Source organism: Strix uralensis, chromosome 1 (genome assembly GCF_047716275.1).
Source record: "Strix uralensis isolate ZFMK-TIS-50842 chromosome 1, bStrUra1, whole genome shotgun sequence".
NCBI lineage: Eukaryota > Metazoa > Chordata > Aves > Strigiformes > Strigidae > Strix > Strix uralensis.
This window is the reverse complement of record NC_133972.1, coordinates 152564584-152591856: the sequence shown is the minus strand read 5'-3', so window position 1 is coordinate 152591856 and position 27273 is coordinate 152564584. Positions and strand designations below refer to the sequence as shown.

Here is a 27273-nt window from a genome sequence, read left to right as displayed (position 1 = left end):
TTAAAATTCTTTTCCAGCATGCTGTTACAATCTCTCTAGCAACATTTTTAGGCAACCCTGGTCCTCTGAGTTCCTCAACTCGGGGACCTGTCTGAAAGCAACAGTGCACAGAGGTCTTTGAACATAAAGAGATTCTCTGGACATGGCTCGTGCAGCAGAGCTCCACACCAATACCACACTAACCAAACTAACTTCAGAACTGAAAGTTCTCTAGTTACACTCAGAGTTCTGCACTGAAACTAATAAATTCCAAGCAGCGGGGCTTGTTCAGAGGTTATCATGGCTCAACAAATCAACAACCAACTACATCAACTCAAGCTAAATTGACAAGGATGAATTTTTTTAATCACATTCCAGATTAGTCTGGTTTTGTAAATTGTGCAAGACTTGACTACAGCTGTGTCACAAGCCATACTTTGGACCATACATTCTCCCTCAATTTTCTCAGTGTTTCAAGAAGGAAATAAACTGTATTTGGCACAGAGTGCACTGTATTAGTACAACAGGCACACAGCCAGCATCAGTCTATTCCCTGATCTGTTCCACTCCTTATCATCCTACTTATAGCTCTTCAGATCTGCTGCTCTTCCTGCATCATCCCATAAGGTAAGTGATCCAGAGAGTAAAAGATACATTATGGCCTCTTATCACCAAACAGACATAATTTTGCCATGATGATCCAGGAATCTTGCCCAAACAGCACTGGAAGAGACAAGTGAAAGACTAAGAACTAGAAATGCATATGGATGTTAGTGTCAGTAGATACACTAAAAAAGATGCTATATGAAGGCAAGTGCTCGAAGTGTTCAATTTCCAGATTAAAAAAAAATTACACTTCTAATTGAGTTAATAAATTATTTTTGTGCATAATGGGGGGGGGGGGGAACTGTAGTTACAGACTGCATAGTAGTGCAAAGGCTTAAAAAAATCCTTTTGTACAGATGTTAAGCAACACTTATGATTATTATATATATCATATTTCTGCAAGATAAGCCTTCAGCCTAGAAGGCCTAGTTGAATTCCAGTAGTTTTCTGATCACCTTTGTATCTTCAGTAAAAAGCTAAGTCTATCCCACTGGAAGAGAAGCAGAACATTTCCCAGACAAACAGTACAAGAACTTTGGGCTACAGGTACTTGTGAAATATTAAGCTTTTATTTTTTTAATATGAACTTAAAATAGAAGGCTTATAATAAATCTCACCTAAAGGAGTTTGTGTTTTATACAATTTATGTTATCTTTCATCCAGATTTTAGAAGTCTTAAATAAGCTAGAGATATTTATTCAACTACGCAATAATTAATATTAGCAACTTCAACAGTCTGAAGCTTTGTCAAGTCATAGAACAGTTAAGACAGAACGACATATAAATATGTTTACAGATGTCTGAAAATCTGTTGAAATCCTTTTCAATAAAAGAGAAATAATATATTGTACTGTAATAAATGTAATGCAGTATATTTGTCAGTTGGAATAATCAAGATCTAGTCCACTGCCTTAAGGACACTTGCTTACTTTATTAGATGTGTTTAAAAAAACCACCAGAAAACAATTTTATAACTCTGTACGGAACAAAGGGGTTTTTTGCCTCTGACAAATCTGAATCTATTTTATCCTTCTTTTGTAGTAACGGTACCAAGGAATAGGATTGGAACTATAGATATCCTCCACCAACAACCAAGTTATCTGCTTATATCAAAGAGGTGAAACTCCAATGCAATACACAGCATTGGGCCAGTAACATCAAACTGGCAAATGGTAATAGAAGATTACAGGGCCAATTCTTAAGACTACTCAAAGCAGACGATGACTTGGGAAAAAAAAAAAAAAAAAAAAAAAAAAAAAGCAAAGCATGTGTATACTTGGAAGAAAAGCCACACTTCTGGAGCCATACACTGTCTTACCAATGTCCATCAAATTTTGTACAGTGGATTCATGAATAGTGACATTTTCTTTCATTGTGACATTTTGTACATGTGAAAACCATTACTTTACTACTGCCACAATATGTTTCTTCCTCTCTGACACAAATGGCATAGATCCTGGTTTGCTGTGCTTACGACGATTCAGTTCCCTAGAAACAAAAACAGAAAAATTAAATCTTTGTGCTGAGTACTGAACTTAACAAATACTAGCTTCTTCCTTAAGCTACTAATGGAGATAGTCTACAATTTAAAAAAAAGAAATAATTGCTCTGCTTTTATGAATCAAAAGGCACATGCTTCCTCCTTTGAGAAGGATTGTCCCTTTGAAAAATAACTTCAAAATTGGCTAATTTAGAAAAGTTTCAAATCAAGCCTTCTCTTGGGAGCTCAGTTTACTTGGTTTTCATGCCAACGGATTTGCTGCTCAAGTTTGTAGAGTCTTTCAGCTGAGCAAGATGACTAGAGTCCACCACTTTCTGGTTTTACTGTTAATTTAATGGCTACAGCAAAGTATGCCACCTTCTGCTCCTGGAAATTCCAATATGGCAATGATCCAGGTGACAGAAAACACTCATCCTGAAGTGTCTGGCATTAAAAAAAAAAAAAAAAAAAAAAAGACAACAAACCCACAAAAAACCAAAACAAAACCAAAAAAACCTCCTCACACACCAAGCCAGCCCACTCTATTTCCACTGCAACGTTGCATCATGTCATGTTTAACAGAGCCTCCTTCCAACCTGGTATTTGCTCCCATTTCTTCAGTGTACTTTTAAGGGAACAGCCAGTCCTCACTGATACTGGCACTTGTCTGCATTTTCCTTATAAACAAAAGTTAATCAATCCAGTAGTTCATGATCACTTATTCAGATGTTAAAAGTAGCTCATACTTGTTTCCTCCCACATACTGTAGCTCTATCACTCCCATACATTTCTGCTACAGCACTGCAGTGATGCATTTTATTAAGATCAAGAGAAAACAAAGCCAGAAGAGGAAGACATACTTTCGCCGACGAGCTTCTCTCATGATACGTTGCTCCTTGATTTGGCAAAATATACTTTTAGGCAAGTGACGGTGTTGCGCTATGCGTCTGATCTGTGGGTGATACTGGAACTTCTCCTTCAGCTTCTGATTGTAATTCATAGCTGCCTTCTCTCGTGGTGCAAGCTATGGGGAAAACAACACAGACAAGTGTGTTATAAAACAGCGGGCGATTTAACTAACATGATTTTCTCTACAAAATAAAATTTTAACTTCAAATTACTTCCTTCTAGGAAATGGCTGTAACCACAGGAACTTCAGAATTAGGGTAGATAAGTATTAAAACCCTACAATTTCAACAACATCCCAATGCTCAAACACAAAATATTATCACAAAGTTCAGCAAAGTAACTGAATTTAGTCCCTGAAAATCAGATTTTAGTGTGCTGTAGAGAAAGAAGAGAGAATAGAAATAGCTGACAGTAAGACCTCTTTGATCAGTGTGCCTGCTTTCCTAACTTCCGATGATGATCAACATTGATCACTGCTGTGAAACAAAGACTTGCAGGCATTTTAATCACTAGCCTTTGTAAGTACAGACAGCTCTTTAGGTGGCCTAAATCTTACCCAGAGGCTTGATCCATTAGAAAGCCCAGTGCACATATCAGATTTCAAGTATTAGCTTGACTATATGGCACACAGGGAGTTCCAACTTTCATCATGCAGCTAAAAATAACTTAGTATCACCAACACATGAAATACAGGTGAGCTAGTATTACCACAAAAGACTTTAATCGACTTTTAAAATTATGTCCGAGCCACCATTAACAACATTCAAAGTGAAAAATACCTTCTCTTGACAGCTAACCTACAGAGGATATATTTTTTAACTAGGTATGTTTCCTTTGGTCCTAACGGTTATTTATCAGAAGGAAAAAAAAAAAAAAAAAAAAAAAATCTGTGTGCTGTGTTTTTGTTTAAAGCATGCACTGCTTCATAAGGAATATCAGTCTCTCTGTATTTTTGATTCACTCAGATCTCTGGGAATTTCAGCTGCATTTCAGTCTAGTGAGCTTTCATACAGACATAAAGATCTGTTAATATTAAATATTAACAGAGGATAATCTTATCCTCTTCTTCCTGCCCTCCTGCCCAAAATAGGCTCTGTAACTCCAATATTTCAGACCTCTTAAAACCCTTCATGTTTTCAAACAAGCAGTGGCACAAGTCTTTTGCCCTCCCACATTCATTTCCACTACTACCTGCACCTAAAGTAGTAAAAACAAAACAATCATTCAGACAACTGTCTATTCAGCTTTGCAAATTACTCAGTTTCACTAATTTCTTACTTTCTCAAGAAAAAATATAACCTGAATTTCAGATGCTAAAAAAAAAAAAAAAAGCAGCAACAAACCCAACAACTTGATCACACACAAAAATTTGGAAATTCCGCCTACATTATTATGAAAGTCTTTTTTTTCCTTTGAAATCAGCAATTGGCTATTTCTTCTCCACTCTGGAGGTCACTTTTATAAGTGACTTCTGCCAGAATATTTCATGACTTCTGAAAAAATAAGTAACATACTCAGATAATTTTGGTCTGAAAGCAAGTATTAATAAAACACATGGCAAATGAGTTTCTCCTTTGGGACAATAAAGAAAACAGGTACCAGATGCAGAGTTGCTCATCACTCCAAAAATTCTTCTTCAGACAGAGAAACATAATACTTTTAACCCGTTTCTCCAAATACTTCTGCTTTACTTACATTTATAATGACCTCTCAAATGGCAAGTGAGTAAATTTTACAGTCTTAACTCACTAAAACTAACCCTCTGCCCTTTACTGAAATTCCTTCTAGTGAGCTAGCCTGAATAGCTGGTTCACTCTCAATAAATCCCAGGTGTTCCCACTCTGCAGAAAACTGCCAACATAATCCAAACTGAAGAGCTTTTATTTTAATTAAACACAATGATTTTCCTTTAATTTAAGAAGAGCAAATTGCTGCCGATTTAGTATAACCTTGATGATTCTACAGATAAGAGGTGAATCTGTAAATTAAAGATACATCCAGGATATCTTATTTAAAAAATTAATATAGATTAAGAGGTGGTTATGTTTGAGTCTGATTCCATTTTTATGTATGATGTGGTATATAGAAAGGCATGTAGCTGGTGACTTTCCATCTAACTACTGAATGCCAATGCCCATATACCAGGCTGTGCTAAGTGCACCCTCATCTATATGATGGTAAAAGAAAATTTTGCAGTAATGATAAGTTTCTATTTATGAGAGACAGCAGATAGCTAAGGAAGCAGACTGTAATAATGCACTGAATTCCAACCTCTCTCTTGCAAGTCATTTTACAAAGGTCAACATAAACAATGAAGAGAACAGCACTACTTCCCATTCTGTTTTGAGCTGGAGAAGATGCTGTAAACACAGCACAATTTAGCAGGATTAGAGATTTTGTATATAGGGACTAGAACACCCTACAAGATAATGAATTAGGATTTATATGACATCATGAGTGGAAGACATGATCAAAGATGATGTATGACCCTTTATTCATACATTCCAAAAGTGAATGTGCAACTTTCTGCCACATAATTTTCACTTTCCTCATACAGGAAGAAAGACAGCTGATTTGTGCCACTACCACAGCAGTACTTCACAGCAAATATCTACAGTGAAAAAGCAGGGAAAGAGAACTCCAAAATGCAACCAAGTTGTCAGCAATAGGAAGATGTGTCCTTGAGTAAACTGCCTATGCTGTTCTCCACCCTCCAGATGATAGAGGCTGGTTACTTTTCCCATCTAAGCAGAGGAAGGTAAGCATTTTTCCAGAACCCTGGCTGAAGACCTAAAACCACCTTTAAGAAAAATTCTCATTTTAGAGGACTGTATTTGTACTGTGCAGTATTTAAAACTCCGCACTACTAGACTCCTGTAATTCAGCATGAGAATATGAAATAGCTGTTTATCTATCCTGCCCAGGTTGCCCTTCCAGGTTAGGACAGACAGAGCACAGATGCAACATATTTTTAGAACGCAAGTGTATCCCAGCAGTTTTCTACACCATAACTTGTCTTTATTTAATTTTTTTCCCATTGCTCTGCTGAAAACACCTTTCTAAATTTATTGCCAGAAAGTTTATTACTGTTTCCTTTAACCAAAAACTTATGGCTCCCTTACATCTAAATGGATGACAAAAAAAGAAAGGTAATGTAGATATTAAGAGCACAAAATCACAGCTAAAGGGATGAAGTTATATGTGCATCAATCACAAACTCAAAATCACTATGAAAAAATGCCACGTCACGCAATATCTGGTACTCCTTGTTATCGGTCTTATCTCACAAAATGGAACTGTATACTAGAAACAGACTGAAAGGATATACAATTACTTAAGTCAGTTTTGATGAGCTCCTGCTAATGCACTTTGCCCGATCAAAACCAAGACTTGCAACTGCACTTTCTCCTACCTTTTTCAGTCCTTACTCAAAAGCTGTTATTTCTGCGTCTTATAAGAAAGCAGCAAACCTATGCTCCACTACTGTTAAACCACTCCTCACACTAGTTTTACACTTACTGAAATACAAATCATTCCCAAGCAGGAAGTCGTCTTCTTCTATCGTCCCGTACTCTGTTCTAATTCTTAAATACTTTGTAAATGTAACAGAGCCAAATTTTGCAGCTGACAGAAGTAATATTACTAAGCATTTACACTCCAAGAACTGCAGCTGTAGATTTTTTTTACAATGTGTCAATATGTGGAAGAACAATACAGCTTTCTGAAGTTTTACTGACCATTCATTGCTTTCACTACAATTCGAAAAACCCAATCTATTCCTTTCTTTGTATTACGTAGATTAAGTCTACTCTATTAACTGAAATCTACTCTATTACTGCTGTTCTTCCAGCCTTTTCACGCAGACGAGGCTCTATTTTCCTTAAAAGCCAAAGTCATGTACCTTTTCAGAAATCCCAAACCTCTCAAAGAACACAAGTACAAAAGCCTCAAACATACTTAACGTCATATTTTATGTACAATATTTGAACAGTCTGGAGTATCTCAAATGTCTTCTTTAATTGCCTCGTTTGCTTCTGGATATGCAGAGCTAGATGTTTACTGTTTTAAAAATAACACCGGTTACCTTTCCTATTTAACAATAATTATTTATTATTTAATCAACTTTCATTAAAAAACCTAAACATTGCAAATTATTTTAAAGTAGCTTTTGACGTAGCTCCAACAGAGGGATTTGGATTCTGTTACCCCTATGTAAAATCCATGCAGATTTAATTGTCAGTGGACACACAGCATGCCTCTGGCTCCTCCAGAGACTTTTATTCTTATTTTAATGTTTCACTGGTGTTTGAATAATGAGTGAGATGCCAAATACATCTAAAATCAAAAGAAACATGCAGAACTGATGACTGCTAGGGTAGCCACGGCTCAGAAAGTACTACCTCCTCCCAACTGGAAAAATATTCATCAGTCACAACGTAAGTACTATATATTCACTATAACCTCCTTGGAAGCCAACTCTAAAAACAAGTAAGACCAAGTACTCATCAAAAAAAAAAGTTTTGATTACCATTTTTCTTTTTCTTCAAGGATGCTGGTTTCCATCCACCCCCACCCCAAAAATATCCATCTTAAAATACAATGGTTTACAAGATGTTAGCTTTATATCAGAAATACAGTGACCTTTGGATGAGTCATTCAATCAAATCTTCTCAGCGAAGAAAAATAGCAGACCAAGCAACTAAGCATTTAAGACATAGTCTGACACTTCTGACAGAATTACTGAATGTTCATCTTTGAATATTCAAAATGTTCAAAAAATAGCCACAGACTATGGAAGAACTGGACATTTATAAAATGAGCAAGCATATGTCTAAGAAGATAAGAACATCAATCCTCTAAAAAAAGGAACAGGTACTAAAGGAAAACAGTGGAACCTAATAAATAAGCATTAACAGTAGCAAAGTTAAGAATCACAGGAACTACCAGGTTGTATCGAACAAGGTTTGGCACAGTTGCCTCAATCCAAGAAACATTTCCAAGGTATATCCAAGAACATGATAAGTCATAAAGGTTTCACTCTTAGGTCCTATTAGCAGCAATTACTCTCTAAACATCTGAAAAATAAAATTTCATAGTACTTCTAAAAGAAATTTAACAACAAATATAGCAGCTTCAGACAGTTACTAATTTAATAGCCAAATTCTGTGTCTTCCTAAATTCAAGGCTTCAACAGCATCATGCTTGAACACTTTTCCACTCAGGATATGGGGATATGAAACATTATCTCTTCTCATTATAATTCTTTACAAGTTCATTAGTGGCATCCATGTTAAATGAGAGCAGTTTTTCTACGTAATTCACTATGTCCCTTGTAAGTTTTTCCTGTGTTTCTAAATAATTTTGCTTTCCTAAGATGTCTTTTTATGTTGCAAGGTGGGGTCTTTTAAGATAGGATGACAAGTTCTGTATTCTAAATGATGGGATGACTTTCATTGCTGATATTAAAAAAAAAAGCCAAACTAAAACCACACATGCCACTTGACCTGTGTGTTACAGATAGCTATTGACTTAAATTTTCTTGGGAGCTGATAGCCAAAGAGCTTTGACAGAAATGCTTACAAACCCTAACATGCGTGCATGCTACAAAAGCTCTATTTGTATGATCCCGCAACAGCAGAACTGCATTGCGTGCACAGCCTCCAAAAGGCATGTCAAGCAGCAACACTGTACTTAAAACCAGAAAAAAAGGACAGGCTATTTCATGTAGAATTCACTGTCAGGTCAAGGAACACCAGAGTATTAATGTTCAGACCATAGCCAATACCTGATAGTCATAATAGGTAGTGCCTTTTTTAGGCCCATCAATGGCCAGTTTTCACTGATGCATATAGTACAGAAAACAGCAGAATGTAATTTACCAGTCTATATTTTGAATACTTAAACAAGAGCTAAGTTGTCCTTTTGGCACACAGTATTTCTATGATGCAGGAATAGTTAGGTTTGCCTATTAGTTCCCAGAGCCAAGTATCCTTACTCTTTCATAAGAAAAGGAGCCAATGCCATCTAGTAGTCAAGAGAGTGAATTTTCTGTTACACCTGAAAATATTAGGAATGATTCTGTACAAAAATGGTATTTTCGACATTCTTTTTACCTACTTGTCCTTCACACAAAGGGCAAAGATGCGTGTCAAAAATACCAGACAATTCTGTTATAGAACAGTATCTTGGAGAGAGACAGCATGCTCTCTCACTAAGAATATTGTGATTAAAGACAGAAAAACTTCAGTTAATACTGTAAAACAAGGTGAAAAGGGCATTGCCAGGAGCATATGGATATGACAATAGGAAATATTTCTGCCTAATGCTGCATTGTCTAAGCAAATTCAATATAAAAGTTAAATCAAAATGTAAAGTCTATAAGGCACTTTGCGGAGTCCTCAGAATTAACAAGTATGGGACTGATATTTAACTGTTTGACTGAAGCACTACGTGGGAAAAATCCCAAGAATCAATTCAAAACTGAAAAAAGTTATTCCATTAAAGACATTCAACTTAAATAGCAGTTTGTAACCACAAATACCGTACAGGCTACAAAGTTGTGGGGTTTTTTTATCTATAGCAAATATGAGAAAAATAATAGGACTTCCAGATACCTATGGTGGGCCATGGCTAAAGATACACATTGTTTTAGCTGCGCTACTCCATATCCAGTGTTTCACAGTGCACAACAGTCCATGAATTACCCCATTCTGCTTTACAGCCCTAAGTACTCCTACCACTCCCATTCACCTGTCGCCTCTCCCAGCTCCACTCCACTTCCCTCCTACGCAGATACTATAACTTGATGGAGCTTCATGTAACCACAAGCAGCCCTTAACTGTACAATATTCTTCCTTGAATTACAGCTTCCCTTTCCTCCCCCCTCAATATCAAGTAGAAATTTCACCAAGCATTATTTGACAGCTATGCTGATGGGCTCAGAAAAAGCAACGTAAGCACCTCCAAAATACCATAACGATATAAAGCTACGTTAAAGGCATTACTCCCAGTGAACAGAGTGTCAAATTCATTCTCCAAAGTCATTCAATACTTTAATACAACTGTGCAGATGAATATATGCAGGTGGTAACTGTAATAGAACATTTTGGCTTTGTCGATACACAAACATTTGAACAAGTTTAACAGAAAAGACACATATCTAATTAGAATGATATCTGTTCCTACTAGGAACACTTCAACCAAACTGCCTTACATTGAATTAAATGGATTTCAGACACCACACTCGTTTGACCGCTTGATATAGGTTATATGGGTTAATGACAATCTTGTTATGATGCATTGGTACAAATGGACTATTTTACAATGCATATGCTTATCCTGCTAGGAACTGCACATGAATCAGTTGCACACCAGCCAAAATTTTTAAAAGTAGTAGCCCTAAGCTTCAGTACAATGACTTATGTATGGCAAAGCAGAATTTACTGCTTTTTCTCTAGTGCAGAGGGATGAATTCTTACCTGTGGCACCCAGGCAAACAAACTCTAATTTAGCTTAGTTAGAACTGATGATTATTGCTAACATTAAACAAGACCAAAAAGTCGCCTTCTGTAGCAATAACGAGGCCTATAGTTTTATTATAAGTTGCAGTAAATGCAATGAGCTATACTGCACATGTCAATTTTCAATTAAATACAAATGTCAAACTACAATTTTACATTTTCCCTTTAGAAACAAGTTTTTAGAAGTTGAATAGGCTAACCAGTTGCAATAAACAACTCCAAACATCTTATCCTGTGATAACCAAAAGCAAAATGCAACTCTTACCACTCCCAGTTTTTCAGAAGCATTAGCTTTCCACAGACGAATATTCATCTCATCTGAGCCACATAGAATATATTTGTTATCTGAAGTCCATTTTACAGTGATGACGTGCTGCATTCGTTTTGTATGATATACCTCCCTAAAGGAAACAGAAACATTTGTAAATGATCTATCATCACTTCTCCCATCAACATTACCTTACAAATAGCAGAAAGCATTCTGTTCAAGGCAAAATTTTTTACTTTTTGTTGTCGTTTTTGAAAAAAAACCTGATTTTTTTTAAACACTGCTGATCTTTATATAGAGAGATTCAGATAAAGTGTGATGATTAGCCTCATAAAGGACCACCTAGAATAAAATGCTTTTTAAATAAGTGCTTTTATAAAAATTACAGTAAATAGCTAAAGAATTTTTGCAAAACATGCTATGGGTATACAATGATATGCACACGGTTTCCAAAATAACTTTCATTAATATGCTGTCACACCGATCAAGCATTACAGAACAGGAGTGCAGAAGAATGGGTACCAAAGAATCTGACACCACCATTATGAACAAAAAAGAGAACAGTAAATAAACACCTCCAGCTGTCCATTTATGACATGGCAATGGATTGGCTACTCTTCATTGTGATATGCCTCCTTTCCCTCAAAAAGGACTTCCTTATTATCGTCTAAGGACTCCAAGGAAAAATTCTAAAAACCTTAAAAACTCAAAAAAAGTCTCCAGTCCTGCAATTAAGAACTCAACAAGAAATATCAGCTAGTAAAAAATTATTCTGAACAGTTGTGTGGCTATTAAAGCGTAAACTACATTTAATTTCTGCCAGTCAGACTCCTGCTCAACAAGTGCTGGCACCTGTTGAAAAATGTTTCTACATGTTACCTTTAAACCAATATTTAAATGAAACTCTTATGTAATTTTAATTAAAATGTGCCAAACAAGCAGAATAATATTATTCATAAGGTTATTCTTTTATTTCTCCTAAAAAAAATAGAGGACTAAGTACATTTTTCTGGTAATCTTAATTATTTATTAGTATTCTAAAGGTGAAGAATACTAAGGCCTGCTTATTGTCCACTAATACCCACTCCTTTGGTATATCAGTCACATGCAGCACCTTATAGATCATTCTCTTTCTTCCACCCAGATTCTGTACAAGTAAAATCCAAGTAGTAATGGAAAGGAAATATGGAAACACCACCTATTCAAGAGCCATGGAAAAACTAGACTGAGCTGGAGGGGCTGTGAAAAAAACAAAAGTGATCAATAGATCCCCTTAAATAAGCTTTAATAAGCTTAACCACCTTTCATAATTCACACTCAAGTGATGATCTACAAGAACAATTATGTGGAAGACTGAGCACGAGTACCTTCAAAACACATTAATACATCAGCTTTTTACTGATGTTTAATAGCATGCGTGCACATACACATTTTCAAAAGCATTTCTATGTTTACTTTCATTCTACTATTTGGCTCAATAAAAGCTTTTTTCCACAATAGCAAAGCTTTTCTTCACTCACCTTTGAGGAACTAAGTACTTTTCTTTTCCTGACTCTGAATTTGCAGCCTTTGCCTCTCCTGTTTCTGTCATCACAAGTTATTACATATCATTTTCAGGGAAAGAAAAAACACAAAACATGGCCAAATAACCTGGATCTGTCATTTTAAAAAAAATCGCACAGACATCCAGTTCTGTTTACCTAGAATTTACTAATTTTAAATCAACTTTGTAATAAATTTTATTTCTTATGGCTAATCAATTTCCTAACCTAAATGTTCATTTTAAAATAAAATAGAAAGCAATGCAAGTTAGGAGTTTTTCAGATTGGCAGATCAAAAGTCAAAACTGGAATACCACCAGGACCCTTGTTTACAGATCCTCTTAAGCGCCCTCTCAGTTTTCCAAGTGGGATCAGATCTTCCATTTGGAGACTTTTCTCCATTCCATGGGATTAATTTCAACTGTGCAATTCTGAAAAAGTCCAGCTTCTAAAGAATTTTAAGTGTCCCAAAATTCCCTAGTCAACTTATATGAGGCTAAGTTCTCCATTTGTATGGCTTTTCCTCACTAGATTTATGGCCAGCACACAGAGGGTGGGGGGGAAAGGGGGTAGAAGAAGAAGACTCCTTCCACAGGCCTTGGCAACAATCTGCTATAATGTGGAATAAAGCCTTTTACTGTTGCATTATGGGGTCTGCAAACTTCCCCTCAATGTGCTTTAACTTTGCTTATCACCACTGTCGTGAACACTACTGTTCCACAGAAAGGACAATCTGCAGATCACAGGAGCTGCTAACCATATTGTTTAATAATACAAGAATTAAAAAAAAACAAGAAAAAACCCCACAAAACAAACTCACAAAGGAACTGCAATACCTAATTACATCTAAAACATTGCAAGACAGGAGGAAAATGAAAGCTACCTTTAGATTAGATATAAAGGAAAATGTAAACAGCCCCTCCCAATCTCTAATGCAGTACAGGAGCATACAGTTACATTGAATAATGCATACATAACTGCATCAATCAGTAATAGAAATACATTCCTCCCCAATCAGTATTTCAACATTTCCACTCCACAAACCATCTAAAACTTGACCTAGTAGCAACTTTTTGGGGGGCTGAGGTTGGAGAGAGGAATGCAACTAGAAATAAAAAAGTTAATAATAAAAAAGAAAGAGGAGGAACTGACAATGGAGAATAATGTGGTAGTTTTATGAAGAACAAATGATAGCAGACAGATCTGATAACTTGCTTCAATTTTCATCAAACTGAAAAAAAAAAAAAAAACAACAATGGAGACACCCTAGATCCAATCTGAACTTCAGCAAAATGTTTAATACACTGCCTTATGAAATCTTACATAAAAAACTAATTCAAAGTGAATTGTATTCAAAGAAGCATCAAATGAATCAAAACCTGGTTAAAAAAATATGAACAAAAAGTAATAAGCATACTGAAACAGATCACAAAAGTGTCCCAAACTGATCCTCAGGAATTCATACAACAGTGCTTTTTACATAACGTCTTTAGCAATCATCCATATAGGATGAAGACAGTCCCTAGAAAACCAAATGCTACAATGTTGTAAGGCACTACAAACTTAAGTGGTGAAAAGTACAGTATAAAGTGACCTAAAACATTAAAGATACATATAGAGGAAAATAAGAGGATTCATCTTGGTAAAATACACCCAAGAACAATAATCCACTGTAATTTTAATCCAAAACTGCATAAGTACTGCTATCCATTAAGTCTAAATTCTACTCTAATACATACTCCTGAATTATCTGTCAACTACACAACCTGTCAATCAAGTTATCTCAAGTTATATACAGAATAAGATTTCAATATTCACAGGAAGTGAATGCCCCAGTAAAGATGTTAATGAATCAACTAAGAATTCTGAGGACTAGAGAGGGAGGTAACTGGAATGAATGACAGAAAGAGAGAAAGATGTAAAAATCACTCACCTGCTGTGACCTTTGTCTACAGGAAAAATACGGACAGACTTATCAAAGCTGGCAGAGACAAATTCTTTCCCAGTGGGTGAATAATCCACATCAAGAACAGCAGACACGTGATCCATATGCACCGTCATAGGTGATTCAAGAAAGCGCATATCAAAAGTATATAAGCTTTAAAATAAATACACCAACATCTTAGTATCTTAGCATCTCCTAAGCAAATAGTACATTTTTGCTCAACAACCACTTAAATAATTCACAAACCACACTTAAGGACAGACACATATTGCAGAGGGAACTCTTTAAGACTGCTCATAACACATGAAAAGAAAGAACAATGCATTATTTAGGGCTTGAAAAAAGTTTATTAACCAGAGCTTTTAGTTACTGGATCAGACCTAGGTTTCTTTCTCACTGTCAAAGAACAGATAATCTCCACTATTCCCTTCATCATCTGTTTGTGCGTCACTGACCAAATCTATTTCTCCAACCAGTGTCTTTCCTCCTTTACTCCATCTCCAGATTGAATTATATAATCTGAACTCGGACAAGCATCTCTGAATCACTACAGGTTTCCAGATACTCCTATACCAGGAACTCCTAGTAATTCAGAGTCTACTGTGAAGTTCCCATTTGGTTGGCACCTTTTCCTACCACCTAATTGTCTTTAGGCCAATGTAGGAGTCCGAGGAAAGCTTGCAAATACATGGAGATACTAGTTCAGCAGCACACTATCTGTAGGAAAGTATTATTACACCAAACACAGAGCTGCTGGACCACATCTGTTTTGCTCTTAAGCACCTCAAAGCTCAGGTGAGGTCTACCTGTACTCCCTTGGAATCAACAAGCCCATTAATACATAGTAAAGCATAATAACTGAGTAGATCATTAATCTGCCTGGTGCCAATAAGCAAAGGTGCTTTACAGACAAAGCATTTAATGAAACCTCCTTAAGATACACTATTTAATAGAACTACTATATTAAAAATTTGTAATTTAGCAGGTTTCTCACCCTCCTTTCTGCAGATGAATGCATAACTAGAATTAATTCAATGTCTCCTCTTCAATAGTTTACTGGCAACTATTGCTTTTTCCTTCTAAATTCCCCAAGAAAAAGTATGCTAGCATCATATTCAAAACTGCTACTACATATAACCAGCTAACACTTGCATATGCATTTCTGATATATGCATTTGCCATTGCGCTTATACTAATTGCTTTAGTTTGCAAGAGGACAGTTGACCCTGACACTAACAGCTACCATTTTTAGTTTAGCAAAGAGGGGGGGAAGAGACATATAACCAAACAGATTAGGTAGCCTGGTAGCCTTACCATACTATAACTAAAATAGGTAAAAAGCTGTACATTAGATACAACACCCACTTTCAAGGTCTGGGCCAGATTCCATTTCCTTGAAAAAATAGCCTTAAAGATAAGTGATAAAATTTCTATGTTCTAGAAGAAAACAGTGATCTATTGTTAGATCACTGACTTCCTGGAAAAAAGGATATGGAGCACATTTCGCAGTGGCCTAGTTTTGAAGAGACAGCTTTTTCAATATCAGATTAGCTGTTCACATGAATACTATTGTTCAAAAGTAAAAAACTGCCCTGAGACAATGAAAGGATAAGTATTGCAGTCTTTGGAACTGTTTCACAAAAGATTAATTTATTTTTTAAGAAATGTTCTCATCAAAATAGCTGATCAGTACAATATAGCAAGCTTCCCAAGAGCTGGCAAGAAAATAAACACTTATATTGCCTCAGACTGGACCAATAGTAGTTATTTTCCAGGTCCCATTGCAAGGTACACTTGCACTGGTTCAGCTGCATTTTTTCTAAGTTACACTGCTTTTCCCCCACCCAGGTATTGAAATACAGAGAAAGAGGCAGTCTTTTTTTTTTTTTTTTAAATCAGTGAGTCTATAATTCTACAGGTTATTACTTAAGTGATTCAAATTTAGAGTTTCAGTAGTTTTTCAAAAATTTATTTTAGCATGACAATAAATCACCAAGATAGAGACTGAAAACATAACGTGATCAGCATTATCAAAAAGCAAGGTCACACTTACTTGTAATCTTCATTTGCTGCAGTAAAAACGAAAGCTTCCATGGGGTTCCAACACAGTGTATTTGTCCTCATGTTCAAGATAACCTGAAAGATATTTACACATTGCTACCTTGTTACAGGCAGTAAAATACTTGCTATAGTTCAAAACTTCCTATACCACTGGAGACAAGCACTTTCTAGATGCAGAATTATGGTAGAGGAATAGTGTCATCACAAAATGTTTCCTCAGCAGTGTTAGAACTGGAACTCAAGAACATCCTGTGCCTCATCATGCTCACTGCTATGTGCTACATGGCAACTAAATATTCCTCCAAGTCATCTTCAAAGTAAATTCTTCTAAGCGGTCCTTTAACATGAAACATGTTAGTGGTCAACATGTAAACCTGGAATTTCTGAAAAATTTCACTTCTCCATCACATTTACAGGAATCTTGAGTTAAGTAATCTATAAACACTCCTAATTAAATGGTTGTTTCAAAAGATAGAGTCATTAATTGATGCTGTGAACCAGCATTTGCAAAATGATTATAACTTTTTGATGTTCTTATCCCTTCATTATTTTATCTCTGAAATTGCCGTTCATGAATTCTCCAGAAGAGTTGCCATTTCTCACTGAAGTGCCAAGCAACATATGTAGAAGTTACTGTGTTGTAACCTACTCATCACTATCACAGCATTAGCAGTGAATCATTTGCTACACATTCGTAAGATCTGCTTGCTGCTAGTAAGCATATTGCTACGAAGAGGCCAGTTTGCCTTGAAGTGGAAGGCAGGCAGCTGATGACAGCCTAATAAGACCTAGACAAGAGGCATTAAGCTGTATGTGAGATGCCCCCACCTTGGAGGACAGCTGTGGCAGTAACAGCTGGGCTCCTGTGGGAGAAGGGGAGGCAGGGAGGAGGTCACCTGACACCCTGTACGACACAACAGCTTTGGCTTCTGCTGAGTCTTTCAACCATTGTATTTAAAAATAAATCCCATACAGCACACCTGACTCAAAGTAGATATATAATTACAGAGCAACTTATTAACAAACTGAACAACTCTAAGCAGGATTTTTCACCATGCTTCAGGCCAGCCATAATCCTACTTGGAAAATCCTGCAATTCAGATGTTTAACACTATGGTACTCCAAACTAATTTTTGTTCTCAACTTACTATACAAAACACCATACATTTACATAATGTAACAAAAAATAGTTGTACAATTACAACTTTTACAATAACAAACACAATCTCAAAGCAATTTAATAGTGATGACCTCTACTGAACCCACCCCAAAAAGATTGTGATTTCATGAGTGTGTGCATATTCTCACGATTCTCATTCTCCATAAGTGCTCATTTTCTGGGTGACTAATATTAATCTGTTCAATGTAAAGTCTGCACTGCAAAAAATACTGCTCATTTTTAGAAATTACATGCATCCACATCTGAATGTGATCATCAGATGTCTAAAGTGATCTCTACTATAAAAGGACTTTACTGAAAGGATAGGCCACTGAAAGGCCCTTACGTAGACAGTAATGACACAACTAGAATTTCTTCAGATTTCAGTATTGTTCTTCTAGTTATAAGCCTTGCACGTATCTGAGAAGCTAGTAATCAAGGAAGGATCTTTATTCTTCCCTGTCCAAGTTTTCAGCCACTGCAAAATTAACGTTAACACAGTATATGTAAAATAAATATTTTAAATCATGCCACAAAATAACTCTAATATTGCTGAAAAATCCAGCTCTTTTGAAAAAGGGGTCAGGTTTGGTCAAAGTCCATGTTCTGCATCTTGCTTCACTATTTTTGCACCCAAATTTACAAGCATTCAGTTTATTTCAGCAGTGGCATTTAGAGTTAAAATAGTGTCTAAGAAAGGGATTCTCTGTACAGTTCTAGCATTATATTCAGTAACTGAGGCAACCTGAGCTTGAAGTGATTTAAGTTGCTGTTAAGTATGTTAATAGTGGCATTTCAAAACTACTTAAACCTGTAGCCATCTTCTGACACTATTTTTTAATCAATTGTAGATATACTTAATCATTTTATAAGAAAAAGTCCTTATTAAGACAAGTCAAAGTTGTGAAGTCCCTGAAGACTTGGCTATCTCAGTTTATTTTAACTGTGAGGACTTGCTTACAAAGAGTGTCAGCCAGGAAATTTTGAGATTAACACAAAACTGGATCACACATATAAATAATCTGTCCTCCTTTACCATCTGCAAGATATTTGGTTGAAGTTAACAGCTAAGAATGTTACAAGCAACGGACAACACAGTTCCTGTCAGCTGTTTAAATACTAAAGTCTATCTTTAAAACACCCTAAGCTTTCCTGTGATCCCACAGGTCACACAAGAATGACTTAGTTCTAAAGTGTACCAACGTCTGTTAAACATCCTCCTCTCGTCAAGCAACATGAGTACTTCCCTTCACCTCTTCACAGCTTTTTTAGACTAGTTCTTATTTTGCACTTAAGCAGCATCTCACCATTTTATTTGTCCCTCTTTGAAACTTAAGGCTTCAAAACTCACAGACAGGACAAACAGACAAGAGAGCTACTGCTTCATGATCTGTAAAGCTGTACTCCTACTTCCATTAAGGAAGGGACTCCCACTGAGTTCCAAACTCCAGGCAGCATATGAGCTGCTTTGCTGATCAAACACCAGGAACACAGCAGTGCTAGAAGCCAGGGCCCATACCTAGGTAAGGTACCTCTAATAAGCAGCACCTTTCTCCTGGGAGTTACAGAGCTCTTAGCTCTCAGTGCAGAAAAGGACATTCAACCTGTCTCTCCACAGGAGAATCATCCCTATCCCAGCAGGAAACCCGGTACTGTATCCACGAATGCAAGGAACTATTCATCAGTATTTTACTTCTATTGCAGCAAATGCACCTAAGCATGCTGCTTACTACATGAGATACACATATAGACATATGAGTACACATGTGTATATGCACATATATGTATACTTTTTACATATGTAGATATGCTAAATATATAAACTGCTAGATTCGACCTCAGTTCACAAAGGGTCAAAATACATCCTTTTAACTTGTAACTGCACATCCACAGCACTGACTGTGCTCCATTTTGACATTCAGGTCTCCAACCCACATCACTGACAATTTTTTATAAGCACCATCTCAGTGGCCCAAATGAAACTCCATTAAAAATTGTTGGGGCACAGGGAGAGAAAGAAATACTGTTACGCCAACAGCATTTTTAAATAAGTACCATTATAGTGTTCTAGTGTGTCTCAGACCAGTGCAGACAGTACGTAACATACCAGGATACCCACAAAAGCCAGAATACTGTATTTCAAGAAGAAAATTGTTAAGACAGTTCTGGGGCTCAAAACTACTGACCTTGATTGAGGTTAATATGTATGTATAAATTACTGGCTTCTCGTTTTAAATAAATACATACATTCTCTAAAAGATATATAGGAATCTTCATATCACTGGTAAATTCCACATATAAATACAGTTTTGATTTGACTGAAAAGGATTTCCGAAAGTTTATACTTGGTGCACAGGGGAGGGTTTATCTCCATGCAAAAGAAAAACACCTTTTCAAATGCAGGGCAAGGCTTTCCAAGGGTGGAAAGGAAATGCCTTGTAAGTTACCTTGTTTCCTCCTGGCAAAGGGGCGGGGGGGGGGGGGGGGAAATCACAGACAATGCAATAGAGGAACATAAAGTTCTTATTCTGAAATTGCTGTCAGGTCAGGCATTTTATCAAGAATTACCACAGAGTGAGCATGACAGCCTGCGTGAATGTGGAAAAGGGCCCTTCTAACTCTGCAGGGTTTAAATCCCAACATTAATTCAAACTCAGTTAAAAGACTCAAAATTAGACAACAAAAACTCAGTAAACTCACCATTCAGAGCCTCCCTTTCTCTATCAACATCAACAGTTACAGACTATTTACATATTCAGTATGACTGTCAGTGTCATAAGCTTGTTAGAAAGATTACCTTCTTTAATGGAGTTGATTTTCTCATATCATATAGCACAATATTTCTGTCAGAAGCACAGCTTCCCAAAAGGTATGTCTAAAAAAGAAAAAAAAAAAGAAAATGAAAATGAGTGTGTATGGTCTTCTAAACACTTCTAGAGCATGGTTAACAGCTGACCTTAGATACCTAATCTATTTCACAAAGCTGGTTCCTTTTTCAGTCAGGGAAATACATTCATCGTTCTTTCTGTGCAGCTAATTATTCAGAATACATTCATTGTTCTTTCTGTGCAACTAATTATTCAGCACAAGCATTTTAAGTAGTTTTCCCTGTAAGATTCAGAATTCACCTAGCCCTCTCTACCTCACCAGTAACAATCAATTCCTCATGAACACTTCATCTACAAACACAGCCCAGCCAAAAGGTATACAGGAACTGCTGTAGAAGATCAAATGCAACTGTTTTGCCATGGAGAAGGGGTCAAGTCTTGGTCACAAGGGAGAGCAGTACCAGAACAGATGAGAGCTCCACAGTCACATAACCACTACATTTCCTGCTTGAGGTATGAGATATGTATTGCTGTGGGCAAAACAGAGACCACCCTACTTTTCTTCCTCCTCTCCCCAGCTAACAGAGACAAAAGATAAAAAGATGAAAATATATGGTACTCCCCATAAATATTATGTTAGAACACATATCAAAATCTAAATTTGGAAACAGCCATTAAAGATGGTGTTAGAGTTTAGATCTTACACTAATCAAGAAAAATATTTATTTCCAATATATTAACAGAAATATTACCTCAATGGGATTAAATTTTACACTGCTTATGCTGTCAAAACCCCAGGTCAGAGAACACATGGGACTTGTCCTTTGCTCATCCCAAATATCCACTTGGTGGCCACAGGTGGCAAAAACAGCTTCCTTCCAGTGGTGATCAATTCCTGTATACACTGTCTTTAAAAGAAAAAACAGAAAACCACCAAAACAATCTACAAAACCAATTGAATACATAAATATGAAAGTAAGTTCTGTTACAAACAACATCAACAAATCATTGCATAGCAAGTCTGCCATGTTTTTAATCATTTATATTATTACCGAAAACCAAGTCACCACTGCTACCAGAAACTAAGTCTTATCAGACATACCCTTACACAATAGACAAGCTTTCTGTGTACTCACTTAATGTGCGTGCATGCATTTCTTGTTAATTTACAATGGAGTGTGCATTAGAAGCCCATTTATGAGGTCCTGACTGACTTTAAAGCAAATGGAAATTTTAAGGGTACAACTACAAATTTTCACTGGGGACCTGAACAGATTCCATACAATAACTGAAGAGTTTAAACTATCTATTTACAAAAAGCATTTAATGATGTTCTTATCATAGATTGGAAGTGTTGAAATGATTTTTAGTCTGCTTTTGACAAAAGGAAGAACGTAAAGCTAAAATTTCGTATTGAATGGCTGTGAGGTATTGGCACGAAAAGAAAGTTATTTAATACAGACTAAGCACTGACAACACAGGTCTGAAGAGAAAGAGACTAGAGAAAGATCTGATCAGTTTGCAGGAAAGGGATGATTAGTAGAGACAGATCTAAGCAGTCTCTGCTAGCATTTGAGATATTCCTTCCTGGTTACATGTAAAATAAATGTAATAAAAACTTGAAGATATTTAAAAGTGCCTTTTTAAAATTTGATGCCCATCACCTTACAACTCATTATGATAACAGGTGATATCAAACTATTTCTCCTCCAGAAGGTAGATAAGAATTGGTTCAAACTTAATTCAAAAGAGATGTGGGAAAATCAAAACAGATTTACTACCTTTCCAAGAATTGTATGAATAGGTTCTTCTTCTTCTCCATATTCTGGGCTCTCCATTTTCCACTGCTTCACAGTTTTGTCATCGCCAACCTGGAAATTTTAGAGAAAGCATGCGCAGTTTTACGCAAATATATTCTGTTTATTTTACTAAATGTGCTTTGCAATTAAGTACAGGCAGCCTTTCAAAAGAGAATGATCTATGACATATACAGAAGTGCTCTTTCCTGCCTAGTCACTGTTACGTTTTATATCTCCAAGCTGAAGATTAGTTCTCCTTGCCATAATATTTCACTAGAAACTGAGAAGGTACATGTGTATCATCTGGCTGGAATGGAGTTAACATTCTTCATTGTAGCCCATACTGCACTGTGTTATGGATTTGTGGCTGACAGAGTGCTGATAAGGCAGCAATGTTCAGCTATTGCTGAACAGTGCTTGCACACTGTCAAGGCATTCCCCCTACCCCTGTCAGTCACCATCCCTGCCTCCCCCATCAGCGAATACAAGAGCTGTGGGCAACAGACTGGGAGGGCACATAGGCACGGCAGATGACCTGAACTAGCCAAAGGAGTATTCCATACCATATAACATCATGCTCAGCAATAAAAACTGGGGTAGTGGAAGAAGACAGGGGAGGCAGGGGCTGACTTCCAAAGTAGCTGCTGCTCAGAGACTGTCTGGGGACCCGTCTGCTTGTGAAAGGAGGCAACTGATTTGCTCTTTGTTACTGTTTCCACCACCACCTCTCCTTCACCTATTCAACTGTCTTTATGTCAATCCATGAGAATCTTTTTCAGTTTTCAAAAGAGAGATTTCCAGAGTTGAACAGGAAAAAGGTGAGCTGGAACAATGACTACTTTTTTAGGCTACATTTTGTGACCATTAATCAAATGGCACCTCAAACTGCAAATTATCTTCTGGAAATAATTTTGATGAGCATGTAAACAGTTAAAAGGCACTTTCCACCTCAGTTGTTCCAGTTGCCTGTTCCTAACGCCACGCTACCTCTTGCACTATGCCTGCAGAAGCTTTTGCACGGCTGTGCAGTGACCTGGATCAGGCAAACTAGCCCAAAAATATGTTAGCTATTCAAGCTTAACTTCCTCTCCTGACAGTTGTAGTTTATATAAGTTAAAAATGCTTAATTAACATGGAACCACATTGACTTAATCAGCTTATCTTTAATCATACTATATGCAACTGGTTATTTTTTTAAGTGTTTGTACATCTTTCAATGAGCATAATCTATCTACTACTTTCATGAAAACTAGTTTACTAATGTTTTAATTACATGACCATCCGTTAGCAATTTTCTGGTATTTATCCATAGTCTTGAATAACATCCATATCACAGCATCAAATAAAAATTCATCAGAAATAGAATTGTCAAGTTCACTGACAAATTTAATAAACGTATTCATACAATATTTATACATTGTATGACAGAGTAAGTTGCTCACTGGAAAACAGATGGTGAACAGGCACTCTGTACTGCTACACTGTACTAAGGAGACACGTTATACTTACAGTAAAGAATGATGTACCACAGAAACGAGCACACATGCCTCGAACAAAGCCTTCATGGGCTTGTATAGTACGAACACACTGTCGTTTGGTCAAGTTCCAAATTTTAACCTGTTCAAAACAGAACAGTATTCTGTGTTATTTAAGTTTTCTACATCCCACAAGTGCAATTCCTAATTCAAGTACAAGAGACCACAGGCATCATAATGAAGTGGCACAGCTGGTTTGAACACTGCCCAGATTTTATAATGTTAAGACAACTTAATTATTCCCTTCTTGAAAAAAAATTTTAAAGGTGCAGCTCCTTCCTTCTTATCCCTTCCCCACACTCAAGCTGTATACTTACTGTACTTCTGCATTCCCCTGTTTTTGAACTAGGATTCTTGCTAAAAAGACAGCAGCAATGATAATTTTAGCAAAAAATACCCCTCTAAAGAGAAAAGCACAAGGAAATAGCCTTGGGAACCAACACAATGCTTTCAGTCCAGTTGCTGTACTACATTTTATATAGACCTCTTACAGAGGTTTTGGTTTCAAAGCATTTGGGCCCATTTAAAAAACAAAGAAATGGAGGTCATTTTTTAATTTGTATGTATTTTTAGTACCCAGTACTATACTCGCTCTATCAGTGGATAAGAAATCTGACCAACATTTCATATAAACGTATTCCCCTCCTCTCTGAAAAGGCTGATCTGCCTTACACTACTGCATGACATATGTACCTTCTATAAAAAGCAGAAAGCAACCAACTACCTAGAAGACACCTTTAAAATACACAAGTAGTATCAGATGAACAATGTAAGGGTGAGAAAGGACAGAGAAGACAGAAAAGACAGGAAATTTCTTCTGCAACTGACTTCAATTAAAGTGCCCTTGCTTGCTAGTTGTAATATTTATGTAAAATAATAAAATACTGGGTTAGCATTTTTTAGGCAATATGATAAATTATTATCCAAAAAAGTTTTTGTTTGTGGGCCCCCTCCCCGCAGATCATCTGACTTCATGTAAATTTCTTAATCTGCAGCAATTTAACTTCAAGGGGAGGAGGGGGGTTGCATGGGCAGCAAAAAGCAATCACTATGGACTGTAAATATTAACATTCACTGCTCCATCCTGAGGAACTGAATGCTACACCCTCTGCTCATAGCTGAACACTACTGTCTTTGTGTGCTGGGAGATTACAACCTCCAGTTTGAGAAACACTGATCCAAACTGGGTAAGGTGCACCTTCTCAGAGAAGATAGGGTATCATACTGAACAACAACACAAAAGAAAGGGAAGCAGGGGGCATTTAAAAAAAAAAAAAGAGAAAGAAAAAAGAAAAGAAGGAAGAAAAGTACCTTGTTTGTTGTGGTTTGTAACTGCAGCTTACCTCTCCATCACAAGCTCCAGACAGCACTGTAGACAAACTCTTTGGATGTTTGGCCATGCAATTAACTCCATCTCTGTGGCCATCAAGCGAGCTAAGAAAGGGTTTTGCAAACACACGTTCTAGCTTTGTTGCATTCAGAGCTCTTGTGTACTCTCGTGGAACTTCAAATGGATGCAGCGCAGGGTCATAGTTTCTTGGAACTGCGATAAGAGTAACACACACATTAAAAACCCATGGTATGTAGTGTAGTTCAAGGTAAGCTGAATTCAGCAGCTCTTCTCTTATTTTCCTGCCATGGGAGAATTTTCTGCAACACCAAGATTTGAAATTGGTCCGTGGGATCATTAGTATGCTCACTTAAGAAGCCCAAAGTTAATAAACTCTGAAATAACTCTAAAATTATTTTTCCTTTTCAAGGGAAGATATGAATGTACATAACAAACTGGCCGTTGCAGATATCTTGCAACTATTATTTCAAAAAATACAACTACAAAGGAGAAAAAAAACACCCCACAATAATGACCTCCTGCCACTAAACTCCAACATACACAGAAAGGACACGGCTACATGGACATGCACAAAGAGATGCAACCTAGCTCTCTTCATGTGTAGTCAGCTGCAAGCCAGTCCTCACTCAGAAACAAGACTCATTAGTTCCATAAGCTTGGTCCTCTGGTAACGCCAGATGGTTTCCCAGACAGGAGTGTTTACATCCAACAAGCTTCAAGCAAGGGTCTCTCAGCATCCACCTACACAGATATACCTTACAATAAATGGAGAAAGACAGTGGATACTGACACTTGTGCTTCTGTTTTCTTCTTTCATTCTGTTTCAGGCAAAAAGGTTGAAAAGTCAGTAGAAACACTGACAACAGATCACTCATTAAGAACTGATGCTTAGTTCAGTTTGCTGCTTTCCAAAGACTATTTGATGCACTGCAAAACCTCTAAAATCTCTGATGGAATGAAGCTGGGTATCACTCCGTAATATGACAGAGAATCTGATTTAACAGCTTACACACAACTCCCACTTAGTAAATTAAGATATATACAGCTACTGTCCCAGTGGGCAACTTCAATAATAATTTTCCATGTTCTATGTATATAATCACAGTTAAATAACTACAAAATGTTAGCTATGCTACTTTGCACAACACAGCCACCCACCTCTAATTCAATCGAATAATGAAGTATACAGCATTTAAAATAAGTCTATTGTCCTGCTCAAAACAGTTTGATTTGGTGCATCCAAGATGCCCAGAGTTTTATTCCCACTCTTCTGACAAAAGGTGGCCATTTTACAAACTTTATTTCTGACACTAGGTAGAAACTAAACTTCATTTCTATCGTGTTACAGAAGTAAAAGTGTACAACTGTGTAAGATCAGTTCTGCAGAGGATGAGCAGAACAGAGCATGTAAAGTCATTGCCTCATCTCCCAGGCTACAGCTCCTGTGTCTAAAACCGTGTCAGTCTACATGAATTTTGCCAGTTTTAATAGGGGATATGCAAGAAGCAGGACGACCTGTACCAGGAAAGAAACAGTAGTAAGGGCAAAAGATTGCTAAGAGTAACTTAGGCAATACTAAGAGTAATCTCGGAGTACCAGAACCGTGACTACCCCCACCAGCTCCGCACTCCCGCTCTAACGGCGTGTCCGGCCCGCGCTCTGGCACCCCGAAAGCCCGGGAGCTCGGCACCGGTGGCCGGGCAGCGGGCACTTTACTCCGCGGCCCCGCCGGCGGGGAAGGCCCGCGCGCCACAAGGCCCCGCCGGCGCCTCACGGCCCCACCGCGCGAGGAGCGGAGCGGGGCGGGGCGGGGCTGGGCGGAGCGGGGCCCGCCCGGGCGCATGCGCATGGCGGCCGTTACCACCACCGCCGACCGGCGAGCCCGGCGGCAGCAGGGAGGGAGGACCACAGCCCGCTGGCGGCTGCGCGCCTGGCCCCTGGCTGGCCCTCACCGCCGGCGGGGGCAGCTCAGCCGCGGGCAGGGCCGGCGGTCACCCGAGCGCCTGCCTTCCCTCCCTCCCTCCGCCGCCACGCACTGTCCCCGGCCCTCCCGGTGGGCGGGCAGTAGGCTGGCCGGGCCCCGCTCCGGGCGCCCCACTCACCGCGCTGCAGGTCTAGCTTCGTCTCGCGGACGTAGTGGTCGGGGTTGCGGCTCAGCACCTTGACCCGCATCCTCGCCTCCGCGCACGCGGCCGCTCCCGCCCCGCCGGGAAACGCGGCCCCGCCCTCCGCACGCGCACGTGACCGGATGCACCGGGCGGGCAGTTCTCGCGCGGCGCCGGGGCCGGCTGT

At 37.8% G+C, this 27273-nt stretch overlaps 1 protein-coding gene across 2 annotated transcripts; it reads right to left on the bottom strand.

Moving 5' to 3' along the window:
* Positions 1-1132: 1132 nt before the first annotated feature.
* DCAF13 (DDB1 and CUL4 associated factor 13) lies at positions 1133-27262 on the bottom strand. 2 transcript variants are annotated; one of them, XM_074886054.1, is made up of 11 exons: positions 27084-27262; positions 24974-25173; positions 23605-23712; positions 22078-22167; positions 21049-21204; positions 20266-20343; positions 16302-16384; positions 14237-14401; positions 10760-10895; positions 2926-3089; positions 1133-2073 (listed from the first exon to the last, which is right to left on the bottom strand). In XM_074886054.1, exons 1-11 carry the CDS (start codon positions 27151-27153, stop codon positions 1986-1988), a joined length of 1338 nt encoding a protein of 445 aa, XP_074742155.1. In that variant the 5' UTR covers positions 27154-27262; the 3' UTR covers positions 1133-1985. The 2 variants fall into 2 exon arrangements, 1 of the variants encoding a protein (XP_074742155.1); XR_012631154.1 differs by lacking the exons at positions 1133-2073; positions 2926-3089 and adding an exon at positions 12283-13534 and having other exon boundaries at positions 10767-10895; positions 27084-27261.
* Between the last annotated feature and the right edge of the window lie 11 nt (positions 27263-27273).